Raw genomic sequence first — 19,429 nt, 5'->3', positions numbered from 1 at the left:
CATTATATTTCCTTTTCAGAAATTTTCTTGATTGTTTTTCTTTGTTTCAAGTCTTGTTTTTGTTTGTTTGGTTGGTTTCAAAATACCTCTGAGAGGGGCCTGCCCGGTGGCACAGCGATTAAGTGCCTGTGCTCTGCTTCAGCAGCCCGGGGTTCTCAGGTTCGGATCCTGGGCGTGCACCGACGCACCGCCTGTCAAGCTATGCTGCAGCGGCGTCCCATATAAAGTAGAGGAAGATGGGCACGGATATTAGCCCAGGGCCAGTCTTCCTCAGCAGAAAAAAAAAGAGGCGGAGTGGCATTGGATGTTAGCTCAGGGCTAATCTTCCCCACAAAAAACAAACAAAAAATAGAATACCTTGAGAGCGAAGTATTGCACCTTTCCTCATATAGGTCACAGCACTTTTTTTGTTAAAATTCTTCTTAGTTGTTTTCAAAATCCACATGAGGCTGCGTCAGCTTACTCGGGGCTCAGATTGGGCGTTGGTCTGGTTGGGTTAGGCTGGGCAGACTTGGGGGCTGGTTAAGCTTGGTGGGAGAACATGATTCCACCAGCGGGGCCATTCTTGCTTGTGTACTAGGTCCCGCGAGGAGCCAGGGCAGTGTGTGGATGTGCTCAGATATTTACGTGGTAAAACTGTCACTGTTTGGGCTGACAGTTGTCTTATGCCTTTTTGAAATATAAAACATTGTGTTTCTACAGTAGAACCTCAGATCAGGAATTTCAGTAAGAGCAGACAGAACATAAACCAGTAACTCTTAGCTTTAACCAAAAGAGATAACCTGTAGACATTAAAACAACCTCTTTTAAACTCCTAGTAATCAAAGTGAGGTATACTTGCTAATAATGTGTATTAAACCAAAACCTGTATTTGAAGCTTTCTCTTCTAAATTCCTGTGATATTTGAATAAAAGTACTTTATTACTATGGTAGAAACACCAGATAAGACGTTCTTAAACCGAGGCTGACTTGGGTCTTTTCGGGATTTGTGACTCTAAGCTGCTCCATGGTTTCTGAGCACTGCATCGGGGGTCCCAGCTTGGGGAGGTGACTTAGGAACAGCAGTCTGCGTCCTGAGGTTGACTCCTAGCAGCCTCCACCCTTTTGGTGAGATTCTGCGTCTTGCCCCGGCTTTGTTTCAAGTAACAAGGACATGTGTTACGGGCCAAGGTCTGCAGCACAGTTCCCTTCTGCCTTTGCTTTTGTTGTGTGAACACTGCCAAGTGAGAGGTGATAGCAGGCAATAATTCTGGTATCTGTAGACCCTGGTCCAAATTCAGATTGAAAATTCTATAGAACAGTGGGTGCTTGCATACTAAGTTACATTTGAAGTTTTCTCATGGTGCTGAAGTGAGTGTGGATCTGTGAAGGGAGAGGCTTGGTTCAAGCAAAGGTCACAAATGCCATCAGGAAGTTTATTTTGAAGGGAGGAGTTTGGAGAATTTCTGTCACTGACTCTCATGTGAGTGTCTCATTCTTGTTTTCTTCTTTTTATAGGCACCAGTTTGTAGAAAATAATTTAATACTAAAAATGGGTCCAGTAGATAAGCGAAAGGTAAGTCGGATTACTGCTGCTCCCTCCTGTGTGTCTGTGTCTTTCTCCCAGTTCTAACTCAGGATCAGGTCTTCCTGGGCTCCTGCTGTAACTTGTTACACATAGCATCCTTCGTCTTGGTTCCCTTTTAGAGATCATCTCTAGATTTTATAGCTAAGGAAGATTTCAGCCATTCAGGGGAAGCTGTTTGAAACCACAGAGGTAAGCCGTGGCAAAATAGAAATACAGCCTCTCGTTTCTGACTCGGGAACCAGGTTCTGATGTCTCCATGAGGTTGGGTTCACCCATGTCAAGGTTTCTGTCCAGTCGAGGAAGCTCTATCTAATATCCCAGCCAAGTCATCTATTACTTCATTAGAATTGTTTTTGAAATTATTTATTATGTTTTATGGATTAATTAAATGGATTATTTGTGTCAAAAAATACCAGACTCTGCAGATGTTCTCCATCTGTTGACATGGGCCTTTCTAAGCTCAGGCTCCTGGCCTCCATTCCCGGCCATGCTCAGCCTCACCCACAGTGCTTTGTCAGCACCTCCGTGAAGATGGAGCAGAGGGCTCGAGCCGTGGTTGGGCCTGACTATTGATGGCAGGCCTCTCAGAGTTGGCTCAGCAGCAGGGACCTGTGCTGGTGTGCAGCCCTCACGTTTGCCTGCCTGTGCTGCTGCCCCCACACGTGGCAACCAAAGCAGAGATGCCCCAAATAGGGATCCAGCTGCCCAAGGCCAGGCAGGACAGGCAGTAAATGCTTCCCACTTCTCTGACCCGAGTGGCTGGGTCCACGTGGGGGATGAGGTGTGCACGCTCTCTTTGTCCCAGGTGAGTGGACAGGTGGCTGGCAGTGGTCCTTGTGCCTGAGCTAGTCTGATGGTCCAGCCTCTGAGGCGGCAGAAAGTGCTATTAGCACCCTTGACAAACAGGGTCTTTTTTTTTTTTTTTTTTGCATCAGGGTTTATTTGCACGACGACGACAGTTACTGCTCACAGAAGGGCCACATTTATATTATGTTGATCCTGTCAACAAAGTCCTGAAAGGTGAAATTCCATGGTCACAAGAACTCCGGCCAGAGGCCAAGAATTTTAAAACCTTCTTTGTCCACACGGTGAGTTTGTCCCTATGGGTTCTCCTCTGCAGGGTAGTAATAGGCCTTGTGCCTTCATTTAAAGCATCCAAGTGCTGTGGCCCAAGGGGCAGCTGGACTCAGGGTGATTGTCTCCCCCTTTCCCACATCCCAGGGGCCCCGAGTTCACAGTTTAGTCCTGAGTTGGGACAGGAGACACCTGTGCTTGTTTTTCAGTTTGAGGATGACCTAAGCGATCTGTAGGTCATCACCCTGCATGTTTAATCTTCGCACATATGTGGGAGGGGAAAATCCACATGCTCACGTGCTTCCAGAAGGTACTTGCAGTGGCTGCAGGAGGATGGCGATTTCTTTTTATGATTTTTCACTGACAGGTTGAGGTGCTGGTCTTGGTGGGACTCCCTCGAGAACGTTAACGGTTTCTGTCTCTGCAGCCAAACAGGACGTATTACCTGATGGACCCGAGTGGGAATGCTCATAAATGGTGCAGAAAGATCCAGGAGGTATGGAGGCACAGATACCAGAGCCACCCGGACGCCGCCGTGCAGTGACATGCCCAGAGCTGCTGCACTCGCTGCCAGGACCTGTGCCCCAGCGCGGCTCGCCGCCATCAGGACGCTTCCAGACCGCCTGCCAGCCATCTCAAGGGGGACGCAGACAGCGGAACCTTGCAGCTTTTTTATTTAAAAGAAAAGAAGAAAAAAATATATCCAACCACACAAAGAACAAAACCAATAACGAAAAGGAATTCAGGGTCGCTTTGCTTGCTCTCTGTGCTCTGTGGAGGCTTCGTGCCCTCCCTTGCTGTGGGGACCCAGTGCCGTGCCCGGCCGATTCCCACCCAGACTAGTGGACAGACTCCTGTCACCAGCTCTCCACTGCACGCCAGACTCGCCTTCTGGGCCTCCTGTGGCCGCGGGGACGGGGTGTGTCTCTGGGCTTGTTCTGCCCCTAGATTCTCATGGAACTGCTCACCAGGGAGCTGTGCACACCTCTGCCAGGGGTGGCCCCGGGCTCCGTGCAGTGGGGGGGGTCTTGGCTTTTGTCCTTGTGCTCTTTTTCTCACGTCCCTAGTTTATGGCCCATCCCGTGCCCCCTCTGGCCCCTTCCTTGCCTCCTCACGTAGCTCTGGCACTGGGATTTCTGTGGTTCTTATTGTCTGTCTGTAGGTGCTCCACATTGTTGTGTCTGCCAGGCAGGCTTCAGAAGGTGAGAAGTAGAACAGGTTGTCAACGTGAACTACGGAGCTGCTGCTGAAGTTGGAGGGTGCCAGCAAGGTGGTCACATTTATCATCCCGCTGAGCAGTGTTGTCCTCCAGGGCTGGAAACCAAGTGCATGCCTACAAGGAGCACTGTCAGAAGGGGGCCCAGTTAGCACCCGGTTGTTCCTGGAGACAGGGCACTGCCCCGTCCCGTGTGAGGCCAGGGCAGCAGGGCAGACTGGGCCTGGTGGCCTCCATGTAGAGGAGTGAGACTTGATGGGCCCTTCCTGCGAGTTTATTTAAAAGGTGAAATGTGCAGGCCTCCCCCCAGTTGATTATGTAGGGGCTGAGAGACCCCTGGTTTCAGCAGATTGGACAGTACTCAGTCACATCCAGGCAGCGTGGAGGAGTGCAGGCTCCTGGCCGTCACACGCACCCTTGTCGTGCGTGTTGCGATTGAACATTCTCATAGCCTAACTCCAAACATGTGTACATCTCTACAGTGAAAATCTAGAAGCCTTCTCATGTTGCCAGGGCATCTGGTCCCCATTGAGTGGACTTTGCCTGGAAAAAAGTGTTAGTCACCTTGTAGGAGGGGCAGGAACACCACACTGAGCCTGTGTGCCCCGGCCTGCTCTCCTCCTCCAGTTTCAGGCTGACTTCCTTTCCCTTTAGAGGACGCCACTGCTGTGTCCTGCATGTGGTCCAGGACTCACCAGTCCTTTGATTTTTCTCTGCTGCTGTTCTCCTGTCAGCCCGGTGGGGCTCAGCCACCCCTCTCCCTGCCCAGGTTGTCCCTGGAGGGCTGTCCTCAGTCCCAAGTGGGAGAGGAGCAGGCACCACTGCCCATGGGCTGCTCACAGACACATCTCTGTCCCCTGGGGATGAACAACTTTGCCATTCCCTTTAGACTTTCACAAAGGCACCAGCAAAAGGCTCACAAGAAAAGATTCCCCCCAACTACTTCCCTGCCCCCCATCTCCTATCTGGAACCAGCTGTCACCCAGTGTGACCAGTGGTCCAAGTTGAGAGGAACAATGTCGAGTATTTCTCAAACTTTTAGTGATGAGTGGCTCTCTCTAAACCGGGAAAAAAGTACGCATGTTGGGGATTCCATTGTGCTTGGTAGTGGGAGGGGTTTGGATGGGAGCGGAGGTGGTGGCCAAGTTTGCAGTGGTTTCTGCTTGGGCCTTGTCCACGGCTCTGTGAGAGCCAGGCGAGAAGGGGGGAGAGAGAGAGAGAGTGAGTGAGAGTGTGTGTCTCAGGTGCCCAGGTGTTGGGGGTGTGCCTGCCCTGGGGGCGCCCCGGAGAGCAGAGCACTGCCATGGGCGTGTGGTTGGAAGTCAGGCTCCCTCTTTCCTCCTCCTCGCTTTTGAAAAGGCTTGCCTATGCTCACCTGCTCTTCACAAAGTGAGTCTTGCTTGTACCTTCCTTTCAGGAGTTCGATTTCAGGTTTACTCCCCGTGTTTATAGTTCATCCCCCTCAGAACATCCACGTCTGTGTGTGCAGTTCGGAAGCCGCTTTTGCACAGTGTCTTTCCTGGGTGTCTGGTCACAGGGAAACAAGCAGAGCTGATATTTGGCTTTAACAAGAGTACTCAGCTGGGCTGCTTGGGGAGAGACGAATCTTCCGTTCCATTCTTCCCTCTGGATAGCGCCACTACCTCCTGGGCTTAACCGACAAGCTCCATCTTACTGAAACCAGAGAATAAGGGGTTCAGGGTTGAGCTCACAGCTGACAGAGCTGAAGTGACTACCCTTCCCTGAGGCAGTGACAGCTGAGCCCTTCTCTGTAGGTCACCTTTCTCCTCTCACTCAGAGTCCTCTTTTTTTTTTCTAGGCCCGTACATAATCTTTTCTTACCCTGTACTTACTCATGTCAACTTTAGTTTTATCCAACTCATGCTTAGAGCCATCACCCTAGCGTGCAGGTGCCTTACATTCTAAGAGGTGGACGTGGGTGTCAGTCTGGGTGCATACACAGACATATGGAAGTATAAATGTGGATTTATCCAAGGTGAGAAAGAAAACACCCTGTTTAACAGGTCCAGGTGCCATGTGTCTTCCTGAGAGAGGGCAAGGACAAGTATAGGGGCCACACCCGCCAAGTAGAGATGGTCCCACATTGTGTGGCCTCTCTTGGCACGGAGGGGAGGGAGGACGGCCAGGAGGGCTGTGGTCTCCACTGGCTCAGGCAGCCCACTGTGCCTTGCTTCTCTCTGGCAACGGGAGGAAGCCGGGTTTGGATGGGGTGGTTTCCTTCCCTCTTTCTGTGGACCCGACCAGGGTGGTGGGCAGCCCCATGTGGAGCACAAAGCCCCACCCTGTGAACGGCCCCGCAGCCGGCCTGCCATTCCGAACCTTGACTCTCTAGAGGCTTGTTACAGACTTGGCTTTGAGAAAGATGGCTCTTAGGGTCATGCCAAAGCTGGTGGAAACTGCACCTACTCCCACCCCGTCAGGCCACTTGGTGGTATTTGTGGCCCACGCCTGAAGGAATTGCAAGAGATAGCCCTGTGGCACAGACCCCCCTAGGGCAGTGTGCCAGCACGGGGGCTCCAGGGGACTGTACTTTCATACTACATTTGTTTTCTGAAAAAATCAACGGTAGGCTCACCACCCAGAAAAGACCACTGTGAACATTTTGGTGTATAGCCTGCCCCTCCTGCACACACACACAGTTGTTTCCTTTTTAAACTAAACTGGGAGCATACAACATATACCATTTTGCATCCAGCTTTTTTCACTTGATGATTTTATCTTAAGCATTTCCCCATGTCTTCATATATGAACAATGATTCAAAAACATTGTTTTTAATGATTGTAGAGTTTAATGTTATACATTTTATCATAATTTATCTGACCATTTCCCTGTTGTGAAACATTTAGATGGTTTCTGGTTTTTCACTATTTAAATAATGCTGCGATGAATATCCTTATAAATCTTTGGCTTTTGACTCTGAATCTCCCCACCCCGATTCCTAGAAGTGGTATTTTTGGGTCAAAGAGTTTTGTTAGTTTTAAAGGTGGTGGTAAATCTCTCTTCCTCTGTCTTGATCTGATGCTTAGATGCTCAGAGTTCCAATACAGAACCTTCTTAGTTGTATCCTACAGATTCTGAACACATCCATTTCTGGTAAGCTGTATGTTCCAAAGAATGTTTGAGTAAGACTGCTCTCTCTTTTTTTTAATGCTAAAATGATGTCATTACTGCAGTTCATTTGTGACAGATTCTTCCAAAAGCTAATTTCCTTATTTTCATTGAAAGAATCTGGTTATGCTTGCATCTTAGTTACCTTCCCATCCCTGCTGCTGTGGCTTTCAAGTGCTTGGTAATATTTTCAGAATCTCCTACTTTGTGTCCACAATGGTACTGAATTTGCATCTGCACAGTCAGCAGAGATAAAAAGTGTTGAACTGACCTTGCCACATGCTAGTGGATGATTTGTAGTGAAGTTCATAGACTCAGAAAGTACACTGGGCCATTTGGAATCGGTAAAAGCAAAGGCTCTACTTGAAAAAGAAACCACGTAGACACTTGGGTTTCACACAAGTGTTATTTGTCCCCATGTTCTTCACGTCGTGGGACCTTGTCAGAATGTCTTTTGGGTTCAGTGGAGCCAGTGGCCAGGCTTTCTCACTAGAATGTGACTGTCCTGTGGCCAGGCTTTCCCACTGTGGAGTGGGTCCTGGCTGCTGTGGGTTTAAGGGCTTCTCCCCTCTCCTCACCCACAGTGTCGCAGGTTGCCTAGTTGTCCTCAAGCCCAGACCACCCAAATTTGGTTTCATTCTTAATTTCTCCACTTAAGTTTGGAGTCTCTTGATTCTGAGAGGAAACATGCATGAGAGATTTTTCTAGGTGCCATGCTCAGTGCCACTTAACTCTACCAGAGAGTATGGCTGAATTGTTCAGAATTAGGTCTCCTGCCTTCCTCTGACACCCGAGCCCCTCTCCCCGGCGGGTCCACTGACTACAGAGGCTGCAGCCACTGGGAGAGAGCGGTGAAGGTACTGTTCTTGGAGATGTTGCCCTATACATGTTTTTCCACATTGTTTCTTTTCATATCCAAACCTGAAATGAACTGATGGTGACTCAAGTGGGTGTGGCCCTGGGTTTGAGGCGGCCTACAGGGCAAGTGCCTTAAATCAGGGCAAGAGGCACTCCCAGAGCCTCTGAGGGGCGCAGGCTGCTGGCCCATGATTGCGAGGTTGTAAATCAGGCTGCCTGTGGAGAGTGGGTCTGGAGGGGAAGCCGGTCCAGCAAAGAGCAGTTTTATCTGTAGCTCAGACAGCCGTGGTGGGCAGCTGAATGAGCCTACGTGTATACCTGAATTTTCCCCATAACTCATTTCTTCAATATGAAGAAACACCAAACTTTGTGTACAGAGAACTTTTTACAAAGGCAAACCTTTTTTAGCTGTGTAATCCACCCTGGTCTAACGGTCTGGCTGAATGAATAGGGGTCATTTTGCTGGTGAAAAGCCTCTATCATGATCAGAAGTTTGATTGGACCTTGGCAAATTAAATTCTTGCAGTATTTAGAGCTGCTGCAGCTGTTCCTTAACACAAAATAGGATGAATCAATAAATAGTATGTTAGCTGTCTTTCAGGTTGGTGGCAGGCAGTGAGAACATGTGTAATATTCTCTACCTGGTCTGTAGCTGTAACTGTGATGTACAGGCAAAGCAAAAATTTTAAAAAACTTATGAAAACAAATAATGCAATGATATTAGGATATACACTTTTGTATTTTTATTCTTATATAAGGTTATTTGCTGGCTCTTGTTGGCCTCTAGTTCAGTCTGTGTTATTTAAAATCTAATATATGAATTATTTGGATTGAATTCATGTTCGGGGCCACGTTGTTGTATGTATTGATGTACAGCCTTGAATGTGAATAATTATTGTAAACTATATTTTACAACTTTTTTTCTGGCTTTATTATATAAATTTTCTATTTGGTCAATGATTTAATCATATCATAATTTAATGAATCTGTTTATTCTCTTTTTTTCAAATATTTGTGCTTTAGATGTAGTTACCGGATGATGAATTTTCCACGTATGCTCGGTAGTCTTGTAATAAAAAAGCATGTAGAGTGTAGACGCTCGCTGGTACCGCAGCTCTTCCTTTCGCCGGGGCTGCGGGGCGGGCGTGGTCGCGACTTGGGTTCTGGGCCGGGAACCGGCCGTCCGCGCGCCGCACGCGCGGGGCGGAGGCTGCCGAGCGCTTCTCCACTCGGTCGCCGGTCCCCGCGCTGCTCGCCCGCGTGGGCGCCCTGGGACCACGCCGTGGCCGGCCCGGGCCGGAAGGGGGCACGGCCGGCCGCTTTTCCGGACCGGAACTTCCGCCTCTTGCGTGACGCCGGCCGCGTGGGCGGGACAGAGCTCGAAGGACTATATTAAAGACCGGACGCTTCCGGTGGAGGGGAGCTGTGGCGGTGCTTGCTGGGATCATGGCGGAGAATCACTGCGAGCTGCTGCCGCCGGCCCCGGGCTGCTTCGGGGCGGGGCTGGGGGGCGGCCTGTGCCCCCGCTGCAGCGCGGGGCTCGGCGCGCTGGCCCAGCGGCCTGGCGGCGTGTCCAAGTGGGTCCGGCTGAATGTCGGCGGCACCTACTTCCTCACCACCCGTCAGACGCTGTGCCGGGACCCGAAATCCTTCCTGTACCGTCTGTGCCAGGCCGACCCCGACCTGGACTCGGACAAGGTGAGGGCCACGCGGGCCGGCCACGAGAGTCTGGGCCCTGCCCGCGCTGGGGAGACCGTCCCGCCACAGTTCGGCCCGAGCCCCCGACTCCCTGCCTGGGCCGGGGACGGAGGGGATGGCGCCCTGGCGCCCACTGCCTTCGGGGATCCCCGGCCACGCCACCTCGAGGCGTCTCTGTCTCGTCCTCTCTGCTCTGTGGCGGAGGAGGCTACCCAGACCCCGGACTTTTTTGTGAGTCTGCTTTCTTCTCCTCCCTCGACTCTTTGGCCCCTGGTGTGTGCACACCTTCTCCTCTCCGCGCCGGGGTACTTAGTGGTTCTGGAGTCGCGGAACCCTGGCGCTGTTCTCGTCTGTTCACATTCCGGGCGGTTGACTTACCGTTGGCGTGGGGGGGTTTCACGGGTGGCCTGCCTTTGCCAGTGACTTGCATTTAGAGAGTTGGCGCTCCACCGTCTTCAGCCACAACACTCAGCGCTCTCAGAGGGTGCCATCCATAGAATGATTGTTCAAAGGGAATGCTGCTCATATTAAGGGGTGGCTTAGGGGTGTCAAGGAAGGGCCAGGGGGGAAATCTTTTTCAGTCTGCTTTCTAATTAATTAGCCTAGTTTTCCGACTGCCCTGGCAAAAGGATAGGAATTTCTAGGTTAGTTTGCAGCTTGTCTTTCATCAAGTTTAATGTTCACACTGTTGTACGGGTGGTAATAGAAACTATTTTGGTGATTACCTTTACTTTACAAGACCTGTGTGACCGAGGAAGAGTATCTCAGGCACTGAACAGGATTGAAACTCAGGGAAGGCGTTGTTGGAAAAAGCTATTACTATATTTGTCTTGGGCAATTCACAAGTGTTATTCTAACTTGCCAGGGTCTTTCAGTTGAGCCTGCATAATTGCACTTGGCCTTGTGCCTTGCCACCCCAACATTTGCCAGACATAAGGCTTCCCAGAAAGATTCAGATCTCTCTTCAAGTTCGAGAACCCTGACGGAGACCATCCTCCCTGTGGCATGACCTTATGATCAGGAAATGAGAATTCTTGAGTTACCACAAAACCACCCATCATGGGTAGGAATCAGGGTTTGAGATGCCAGCGCTCTGGTCCCCTGGTGCCGCCGCCCACCCCCCTCAGCTATTTCCATTGCTCATTTGTCTGAGCTCTCCACTCTTAGAGGATTGACCTCCCAGAAAATGACAGTCTTCTCCAGGATAGAAATAGGCTTTTGTCAGTTGTGATTTTTCTTTTATAGTGTGGGTCTATGTTTTACTGTTTTGTTTTTCTTTTTAAACAGAGTCTTAGGGGTCATTCACTTGTATTTCTACTGAAGCGTTCCTGTTTTGTATATTGAGTCAGGTTTTAAATTGTTCTTGTCCGTTGGGTTGTTTGTTTTGAGGCAATGGCTGTCGATTCACCACTGAAACAATTAATACAGAGCCGATAAGCTGTAGCTTGCGCAGTTAAGTCGATTCATCCCTTTATTTTACTGTCTCAGGACTACTTAAAAAATTATGCTTTACTGTAATAGGAGTTCTTTGGGAGAGGGTAATTAATCTATCACAATATATTTATGTTGTAGTTTCTTTTTTTTATCAGCATCCACTTAAATATATTTGATTTCTGAATTGTAAAACTGAAATTTAGATACGGTTTCTGTCTCATAAAATAGTTGATAGTAAATAAGGGTTAATTTTAGTCACAGATAATGTGGATTTGCCAGAAAGAGTAATGCTAATTTGCATTAGTCATGGTAGCGTTTTACTTCAAATGAGAAAATGTAAAAGATACTCGGTCTTCTCAGTTTTTTCCCCCCTTGTTTCTGATAAAAGAATGTCCCAGTGGGGCCGGCCCAGTGGTGCAAGCGGTTAAGTGCGCGTGCTCTGCTGGGGCGGCCCGGGGTTCGCCGGTTCAGATCCCGGGCGCGCACCGACGCGCTGCTTGTCGAGCCGTGCTGTGTTGGCGTCCCATATAAAGTGGAGGAAGATGGGCACAGATGTTAGCTCAGGGCCAGTCTTCCTCAGCAAAAAAGAGGAGGATTGGCATCAGATGTTAGCTCAGGGCTGATCTTCCTCACGCACACAAAAAATGAATGTCCCAGAGATTCACTCCTAGATAGTTAAACCCTGAGTGAGGAGCCTGAGGGTGAGGCTGGAGATATTTGGGGGAGTGGGACGCTAGTATTTACAGGGTGGAAGAGAAACAGGATGTTGATTCACATGTAAAAATCTCCAAGCCCTGACCTCATAGTTAAGATTAATGAGAGCATACCTGGCCCCTATTCCTGGGCTGACTGAGAGCACAACCTGGTGGAAGATTTCCTCCTGGGCATTTGACTAGTATTTATGGAGCACCTGGGCTTGCAGAAGGTGGCCCTTGGATAGGGGTTGGGTAGGGAGATTTAAGGGGGAGGAGTTCCAAGAAATGGAAGACTTGGAACCTTTCAGGAACCTGATGGTTTTGGAGTTCACTGGGAGAGTGCCTGAAGCTTGCTCTTAAACGCAGACTGTCTGGTGGGGAGCTCCATAGGTGGTGAGTGGGAGAGGTGGAGTTATAGGATGCTTTTTGGAGGAGTGCTTTTAAAGCAGTCAACAGACTGGTTGTTAGGAAGGTTGGGGAGCTCGCTTGCCACTGGTTCCCCTTCCCCTAAGTCCTCACGTTCCCTGTCTCAGGACTGAGCCTGGGACCCACTCCCACCAGGCCCCGAGCTCCCAAACCCTTACCCTCTTGTCTCAAGTTCTGACTCTGGGTCCATTGCTGCCAGGAAGTTCTCTTTATAGACAGCCCAAGTGTGAATTCTCACTTCCTCCTGGGGCTTCCTCCAGTGGGCTATGTCTGCGTTATTCATTTCAGCATCTGCTCATTGGCTGTCTAGGCCATTTTTCTCTCCCACATTCCTTTGGGGGCAGGCAGGTGTAATGCTCCTTCCCGGAAGTGCTTTGTAAATACTTGGCGTGTGATTCATTTGGTTATGTCTCTTTGTGTTCCGTGGTACCTGCCCCACAGGCATTTTGGGAAACAGGTTAGAGGTGGTTTAGAGCTGAATCAGCCCCGTGCAGAGGTGCTTTAGGAGTTCAAGGGAAACAGGAAGTTGCCACCGCTTGGTGGTTGGAAAGCACTCAGACTGAGTAGGATTTGGGGGGTTCAGTCTCTGCAGCTGAGCCAGGCATGGAGGGAACTGCAGGTTGCTCATGAGCTTGTGTCCTTTGACAGAGCTTTGTCCTGGTGTCGGGGTTGCAGGTGCGGTGGCATCAGATGGGTCTTTGAGGGATGGGGCTATCAGGGTGCTTCTGATGACATGTCTCTTGCATTCTTTGCCTGTGCTCACTCCGGGTGTACATGGCATTGGCAAGAGTTTCAGGGTAGGAAAGATAGTGGAAGGAATTTTACAGATGGGCGAAGTGACGGGGGTGTGGGTGGAAGTACGATCTTTTAAGCCGCTTGGCAAGAGAAGTGGGGATTACTTCGAGTGGGAACGGCAGCTTGTGTCTCGGGGAGCTAGGTCAGAGGCGAGAAGCTTAAGGTGCCGGATCCCTGCACGCATCCTGTGCCTGATGACAGTGCTGCTTCGAGTGGTCTGAGGCCGAGGGCTGTCCCGTGACCCTGTCACCTCATTTCACACTGCAGTTGAGGATGTGGCTCTGAGCATGTTCTTAGCCCTGACCACGCAGCATGGTTTGTTCAGGACCTGAGCGAATGGTCCTCTCTCATGCTGGGGGCACCCCTAACCCGTGCAGCTGGTGCTGGCGCTCAGTGAGTGCTGCAGTCACCTCTTCACAAGGCACCTGATTTGAAGGCCCCTTGGACCTGAGCCAGCCACGAGTCAGTGCCGGGAAGTCCTGAGAATGGACTCGCCTCTGGTGGGGAGAGCTTGCTGCAGGGCCTCAGATGCCGGCCCTGGCCGCAGAGGTCCCCTGTCGGGAGGAAATGGCTGTCAGCTGCAGGGCGGTTCCTCCTCCTGCTGACCACACATGCAGCCTTCCGTTGCTTTTGTCCAGCAGGACAGTGACTGGTCTTGGTTTAGAGCAGCGGTCAGAAAACCATGGTCCACCTGGCTGATTTTGCAAATAAAGTTTTATGAGAACACAGAGATGGCCCCTCGTGTACGAGTTGTCTGCAGCTGCTTTCACATGCAAGAGGTGCTCCAGATCAGCGCTCACTGGACCCGCAGTCCTTAAACTCCTTTAAAGGAGCTGACTCTGCTTGGCGCCGAGGAAGGGGTCTGCGTGGCCAGTGCTGCCTGCAGCACTGGTGCTCTCATCAGGCCTTAATTGGGCAGGTGCTCTCACCAGACTGCAGAGCACTCAGAACATTTCCGTCTGGAGTTGGTGTGATGTGGCTGTTGGAGGGGAGGGAGCGTTTTCCGTGGTAGCAGGGTCTGAGACTTGGGACTCAGGCCTGACTTTGACTCTGCCCACATCTTAACCGGCTGTGTGAGTTGGGGTAAGTTAATGTACCTGTCTGAGGCTTAGTCACAGAGGAGTTGTGAGAACGAAGGAAGATGATGAATGTAACACCGCCCCCACCCAGTGCCCGGTGCTGGGTCATTGCAGTAAATAGAGACAGCTCTTACTAGTCTTTATTTCACTTTTATACTGTGTTTTTGGAAAGAACGTACAGGAATGCTTTTTTCTCCCCTCAGAGTTTGTTACTCTTTGTCTCTTGCATACACTCGGTCACCACACACCTCGCGGTGCTGGCAGGTCGCTCTGTCTGTGTGGGAGCCGGGCCCTCCCGTCTGCCTTGCTTCCCCAGCTACCTCTTCATGCTCCACCCAGAGCTCCTGCTGATCTTAGGACAGGCCCTGGAGGGCGGGTGCCCAGCTTGAGCCTCGGCTTCCTGGGCAGCAAACAAGTTTCCTTGCAAGAAACATGATGCCTTGGAGCCTGGAGAACAGAGTTCGAGTACCATCCTCCCCGTGTGCTCGGGATGGGCTCATAGTGTCCTGGGAGCATCCGAGTGGGGTGCACTGAGCCTCTCCCTGTCCGTCAGCTGTGTTCTGGTAGGTTCTAGTTTCCTCAGCAGTTGGGCTTCCAGGATCTTGGCCTGGTTTTGCAAGTCAGGCTTGGGTGGAGATGGTTCTGGAGGTGATGAGCTGGGCCAGCCCCTCATTGCTGACAGATTGGTTTTTCAAAACGGGCAAAGGAGAGACAGGTAGCACTGTGCACCAGGCCGTCCTCGGTGGGGAGAGGGAGGGGGTGAGGGAGCAGAGGAGCTGCAGGTCTGCCCTTCGGCCCCAGTGAGAGGAAAGGGTGAACTCTGCACTGGATCCATCAGCGGGGCCAAGTGGGAAGAGAGCAGAGGCCCCCTTGGAGGCAGCGGGGCAGTGGCTGTGGGGACAGCTGGCAGGGAGGGCTTGGTGCCTTATGGGAGCAGAGGGCTAGGTGTAAACCCCTGGCGGGATGTCCTGGCTGCAGTGTCCTGCCTGCCAGCACTGAGCAGCTGGCGCCCAGGAGACTGGAGACTGGGCTCAAGGAGGCCTCAGCCCCAGGCTGGCAGAGCCACTGGGAGGGGTTTGCAGCCGGGGACCCTAGGTTGCTCCTGGGGTGCTTCTGCCACGGGCCATTGTGGTTCCGCCTGCTTCCATCTCGAGCTGCTTTTCTCAGGCCAGCAGCTTTGTGTTCTGCGTGCACACTCACACCAGGGTGAGTCTGGGGACGTCTGTGGGGATTCAGGTGCAGGCTTCTGCAGCTGGAGTGTCTCTGAGGGGAGCACCTGAGGCGTTGGGCGGATGGATGGCCTTTTGCCTCGTGACGTAAATGTTCATAGCAGCTGTGACCCAGACAGGTGGCACTTGGGCTGCAGGTCCACCACAGCATCCTGCCTGCCCTGTCCCCTTGCCCCAGGGTGACCCTGGCACCCACTTCTGTCCGTGCGCAGTAGATGCAGCGTCTGCTCTGGGTGGGCCCCGGTCCTGCCGAGCTAAGCGGGTCGCTGTGAACCATCTCCACTAATTCACGAGCTCGGTGGGACGCACCGTAGGTGGGTCTGAAGCACGCTTGTTCCGAGAAGTCCCAGGAGCCTCAAGTGTAGGGGGCCTTTCACGAGTCCACCGTGTTTGCTTCCTGGTGAGCCCCATCTGAGTCGTGTGTGTCATCCTGTATTCTGTTTCTCAGCCACATTGAATGGCGTCTGTCTGGGACTGGGGAGGCAGCCTGGGGGTCAGAGCCCCATGAGCGGGGTGCTGGTGAGGGTCTGAGGGGGTTTGTTTCCAGGGGCAGCGCCGAGGGTCGAAATGACCTGGAGCCCTGACGTGTGCACCCCTGTGTCCGCCCACAGCCCCGGCTTCTCCTTTACTCCCTTTGCGTGCTGAGAGTATTGCAGATCTCCGGGTGTACACAGGGCACTGTGGGGTCTCGTGCAGGGAAAATGAAATCAGAACCCTCGGGCGCTCCTGGGCACGGGTAGCACGGTTGCCGCCTGGGGTCCTGGCCCGCTCTGCATGCCCGGGTGCCGCAGACAAGCCTCTGGTCTCTGGGCCCCCATGTCCGCTTCGGTAATTGGTGATGCATAAGGCTTCTTCTGGGTCAAGGATTTGCCAAACTAGAAAACAAAACAGAAAAGAGAGCAGAGGTGAAGGTTTTATGAGCGAATTTGAAATAGTCACTTAAAATGGATAATTTCAGAGTAAAAGATCGCAAATGTTTGTGCACAGAGAATTCTATGCTTTTGCATTTAGATTTCAATGGAGAAATCTGAGAGAGAGGATGTATCTCCCATTTAGCTCAGGACACTCAACCCTCTTAGTTTCACGTGTCCAGTGGCTGTCTCTTTTCTCTTGCAACAAAGTTGTGATCGTGTTCCACTTCCTGGCATGTTTGTGGAAATGGGAGGGTGATTGAAAGGAGCCCAGTGCAAACGCTCTACAAGAGCCTGAGGGGCACGTGTCCACAGACTTGTTTTCTGTTTAGAATCTCGCATGAGAGCCTGACGTCCTCGACCTCGTTCCTGATTGTCATTTCAAGACCCTGTGGTTGTCAGGGAGGGGCCAGCTGTCGGGGCAGTGGCCCGCTTGACCCATGAGGCTCTGCTGGGCAGCACGTTTGATTCTGCCTTTAATGTGAGGGCCGAGTTTTACCTCTGGGCACAGCGTGGGCGGGGAACCTCGATCCCCGGGGCTGTTTACTGGTGCCTTACTGGTCCTCTCAGAGCATTGCTTCCGAACCAGCAACGTGAGCTGAGGATGCTGGGCGGCTCGGAAAGAAGAGGATGGGGTGGGGCTTGCTCGGTGGTTTCCAGTCAGAATTATCTTCTCTGCTTCCCTCCTTTTTGGGACTGCAGGTCAGGGGTCTCCTGGGAGAGCATGTGATGTGGGCTCGGCCCAGCCTTTGCCTACAGGCTCCTCTCAGAGAAATGGCTGTGGGCACGGTGCTCCTTGCTGTGGCCAGGGCATCACCTTTGTGGCCTGGCAGCCACCCTGCCCAGGACTGATGGTGCCGCAGCTCAGGCTCAGGGATGCAGGGTTCAAACTTCCCCTGGAGACCAGTGACTCTGGCCTCAGGGGTTGGGCCCAGTTAGAGTGGGATTCAGCCAACCTGGGCATCAACGAGCCACCCCTCCCCACCCACTCCATCCCTTCCCCTGCCCGGCAGTGTGTGGAGCTGCACGGCCATTAAATATTCAAGAGCCAAGGGCTGAGTCCAGCCTTTCCCTTTTCTGTGCCTTTGGGGTAGATGTATATTTTTAAAGCCAGCACTTCACAAGTAGGTCAAACACTAATTCATTGAGAAGTGGGGGGAAGGTCAGTAGATTTGTTGAGAAAGCAGTCTTAATTCTGGCTCTTTTACAAAAATTAAAAACCCCAAACCTCACGACTATATAAATGGAGCACACGCTTGTTCTATAAATTGAGCGAAGGACAGAATGGAGGAGGAAGAAGAGAGACCTGCATGTGTTGCCATCCCACCAGGGTTAATATCTTGTCTGGATCCCTGCTGTCTTTAGAAGCCAACACGCTGAGTCTCCATCATCAGGCTCTCCCTGGCGCTCGTGCAGCCTGGTGGACTGAGGGAGGAGGTGTCCGCAGCGTGCCAGTAGCTGTGCCTCCCTCGTTCCCCCAGTTGCTAGTGTGGAGACCACCGAGGTGGTCCTCTCTGCTTTTGCATAGTGAGCCTAAGACTTCTGAATTTGAGATTTTTGTGTGTTTTCTGTTTTTCTGTGTCCTGTATTCTTTATTTCTGCATTAGGACGGAGGACCCAACACAAGCACATGAGGTGCTGAGGCCCCTCACACCTGTGTCAGTTGCACTCTGGTCAGCTCGCCCAGCAGCTGGGATGGGACAGCAGCGAGGCCTCCTGTCCATGGCCAGCCCCTTGCCAGTGCCCCACGACTAGGGCACACTGCTCACGCTCCGGTGCTCGGAGACGGGGTTTTTACAGAGCTCCTGCCTGTGCAGCTAAGTGAGAGTCAGTCTGTGGTTGTCTGGGCTGTAGCCCAAGATAAAGCCCAGTGGAATGTTGGAGTCTTGGTGTAGGGCCCCCAGCACTGCTTATAGAAGTTGAAATCTCCCTTCTGAGGAGCTCCATGCTGAGAGCACCACCCCCTACGCTGCTGCCTGTCCTGACCCCGGAGTCTCTCAGCCTTGCTTCTTAATGAACCCTGTCTGATCCAAACAAATCCACAAGAAGAAACCAGGCCAGAGATCCCTGCCATGGCTCCATGGAGCAAGCCGCTTCCGAAGTTCCTTAAGTGCTGCTCCTCAGTGGCGGGGCTGGGCAGGCTGGCTTGTCACTGGAAAAGGATGGCTTTTGAGTAAGCGAGTGTGAGCCTGGGTCCCAGGTGGTTCGGCTTTCATGCTCCCCCGATGCTGCGGCTCTGTGCCCCGCTTTCTGAGGTGCCAGCTCTCTCCTGGCTGTTCTCTCGTTGTGCTGCCCACTTCTCCGTGGGTACCTCGCTTGGCCCACGTGAGTGGGTGAGTGCCAGGGCCCACACACTGTAGCGGGAGCATCTCTTGGTGGATGCCCACCCCGTGGATCCAGACCTCAAGATGTGTGCGGGTTCTCTTTGCTCTTCCCTCCCTGGCCTTGGCTCCCAGCCAGGTTAGCAAACATCTTGGACTCTTGGCCTTATTGTTCTGGAAGTCTCTGAGAGGCTGCTGCTTTAAAGCTGCTCTTAATTGAATGAAGGTGGGGATCCCTGTGCAGGGAGACAGGCCTGCGCCTCCTTTTGATGTCTGGGTAATTGGGCACACAGGCTTCTTGCCTTGGAGCACAAGGTACGAGTGGGGACCAGAGGCTCCCAGCGTGATGGGAAGGCTAAGGGTGGCTTGCTGTTCCCGAGCTAGTGCTTTGTGCCTTTGCCAGCCTGGGCAGTGGGTCTCCAGTCCTTCCTGGACGGGAAGGAGAGTGACGCCCTGCCCCTGGGTTAGAGGTCTTCACTGCTGGCAGGGTCTCACTTCAGGCACCCCAGGAAGGGACCATGAACCAGCCTTGGAAAGCCCACAGCTGGCATTCGGAGCGCCCACCCTGTGTGCAGTGTGCTCTGAGCTGAGGGGCCAGGCCTGGGGCCGGCTCTCCTTCAGCACATCAGCCAAGGGACGTTTCAAGGCCCAGCCCTGGCGCAGCTCTCCAGTGCCCTGTCCGGGCTCCCCGCCTGCGTTCCTGCTGTGCCTGGGCAGCTGCCCCTTCCCCTGGCCCCCAGCGTGTTGGCTGCCACCGTTTCACCTGCCCCTCCCTCCTTCTCTGTCCCATCCCCTCATATCCTCCAGGCTTTGGAGGCCTGAGTCACCTTTGTGTATCTCGTGCTGCTCAGTATACTGTTGTGCTCAATAAACTTTTTCCTCTTCCACCGGGTCCCAGTGCTGAGTGACTTGTCCCGCTTGTCGGAGGTGTGGCCTTGAGCCCACGTTCTGACCCAACTGAGGCCTCGGCCCTCTGGGGTGTCCTGAGAGTGGAGA

At 52.3% G+C, this 19,429-nt stretch overlaps 2 protein-coding genes across 7 annotated transcripts in view; both read left to right on the top strand.

Moving 5' to 3' along the window:
• Positions 1–8,939, top strand: part of PDPK1 (3-phosphoinositide dependent protein kinase 1) — a 77,754-nt gene extending 68,815 nt beyond the window's left edge. For all 5 annotated transcript variants that reach the window (XM_058570262.1, XM_058570261.1, XM_058570264.1 and 2 more), the window contains 3 exons: positions 1,498–1,555; positions 2,503–2,655; positions 3,069–8,939. In XM_058570262.1, coding sequence (XP_058426245.1) covers positions 1,498–1,555; positions 2,503–2,655; positions 3,069–3,185 — 328 coding nt within the window. In that variant the 3' untranslated portion in view covers positions 3,186–8,939. The remainder of the gene's footprint in view (positions 1–1,497; positions 1,556–2,502; positions 2,656–3,068) is intronic.
• A 337-nt stretch (positions 8,940–9,276) lies between these two features.
• The window catches only part of KCTD5 (potassium channel tetramerization domain containing 5), a 28,272-nt gene continuing 18,119 nt past the window's right edge, over positions 9,277–19,429 (top strand). For both annotated transcript variants that reach the window (XM_058570260.1, XM_058570259.1), the window contains exon 1: positions 9,277–9,543. In XM_058570260.1, coding sequence (XP_058426243.1) covers positions 9,292–9,543 — 252 coding nt within the window. In that variant the 5' untranslated portion in view covers positions 9,277–9,291. The remainder of the gene's footprint in view (positions 9,544–19,429) is intronic.

This window comes from Diceros bicornis, chromosome 26, assembly GCF_020826845.1.
Source record: "Diceros bicornis minor isolate mBicDic1 chromosome 26, mDicBic1.mat.cur, whole genome shotgun sequence".
Classification (NCBI taxonomy): domain Eukaryota; kingdom Metazoa; phylum Chordata; class Mammalia; order Perissodactyla; family Rhinocerotidae; genus Diceros; species Diceros bicornis.
Note: the sequence above shows the minus strand (reverse complement) of the source record. Positions and strands in the feature narration are given on the sequence as shown.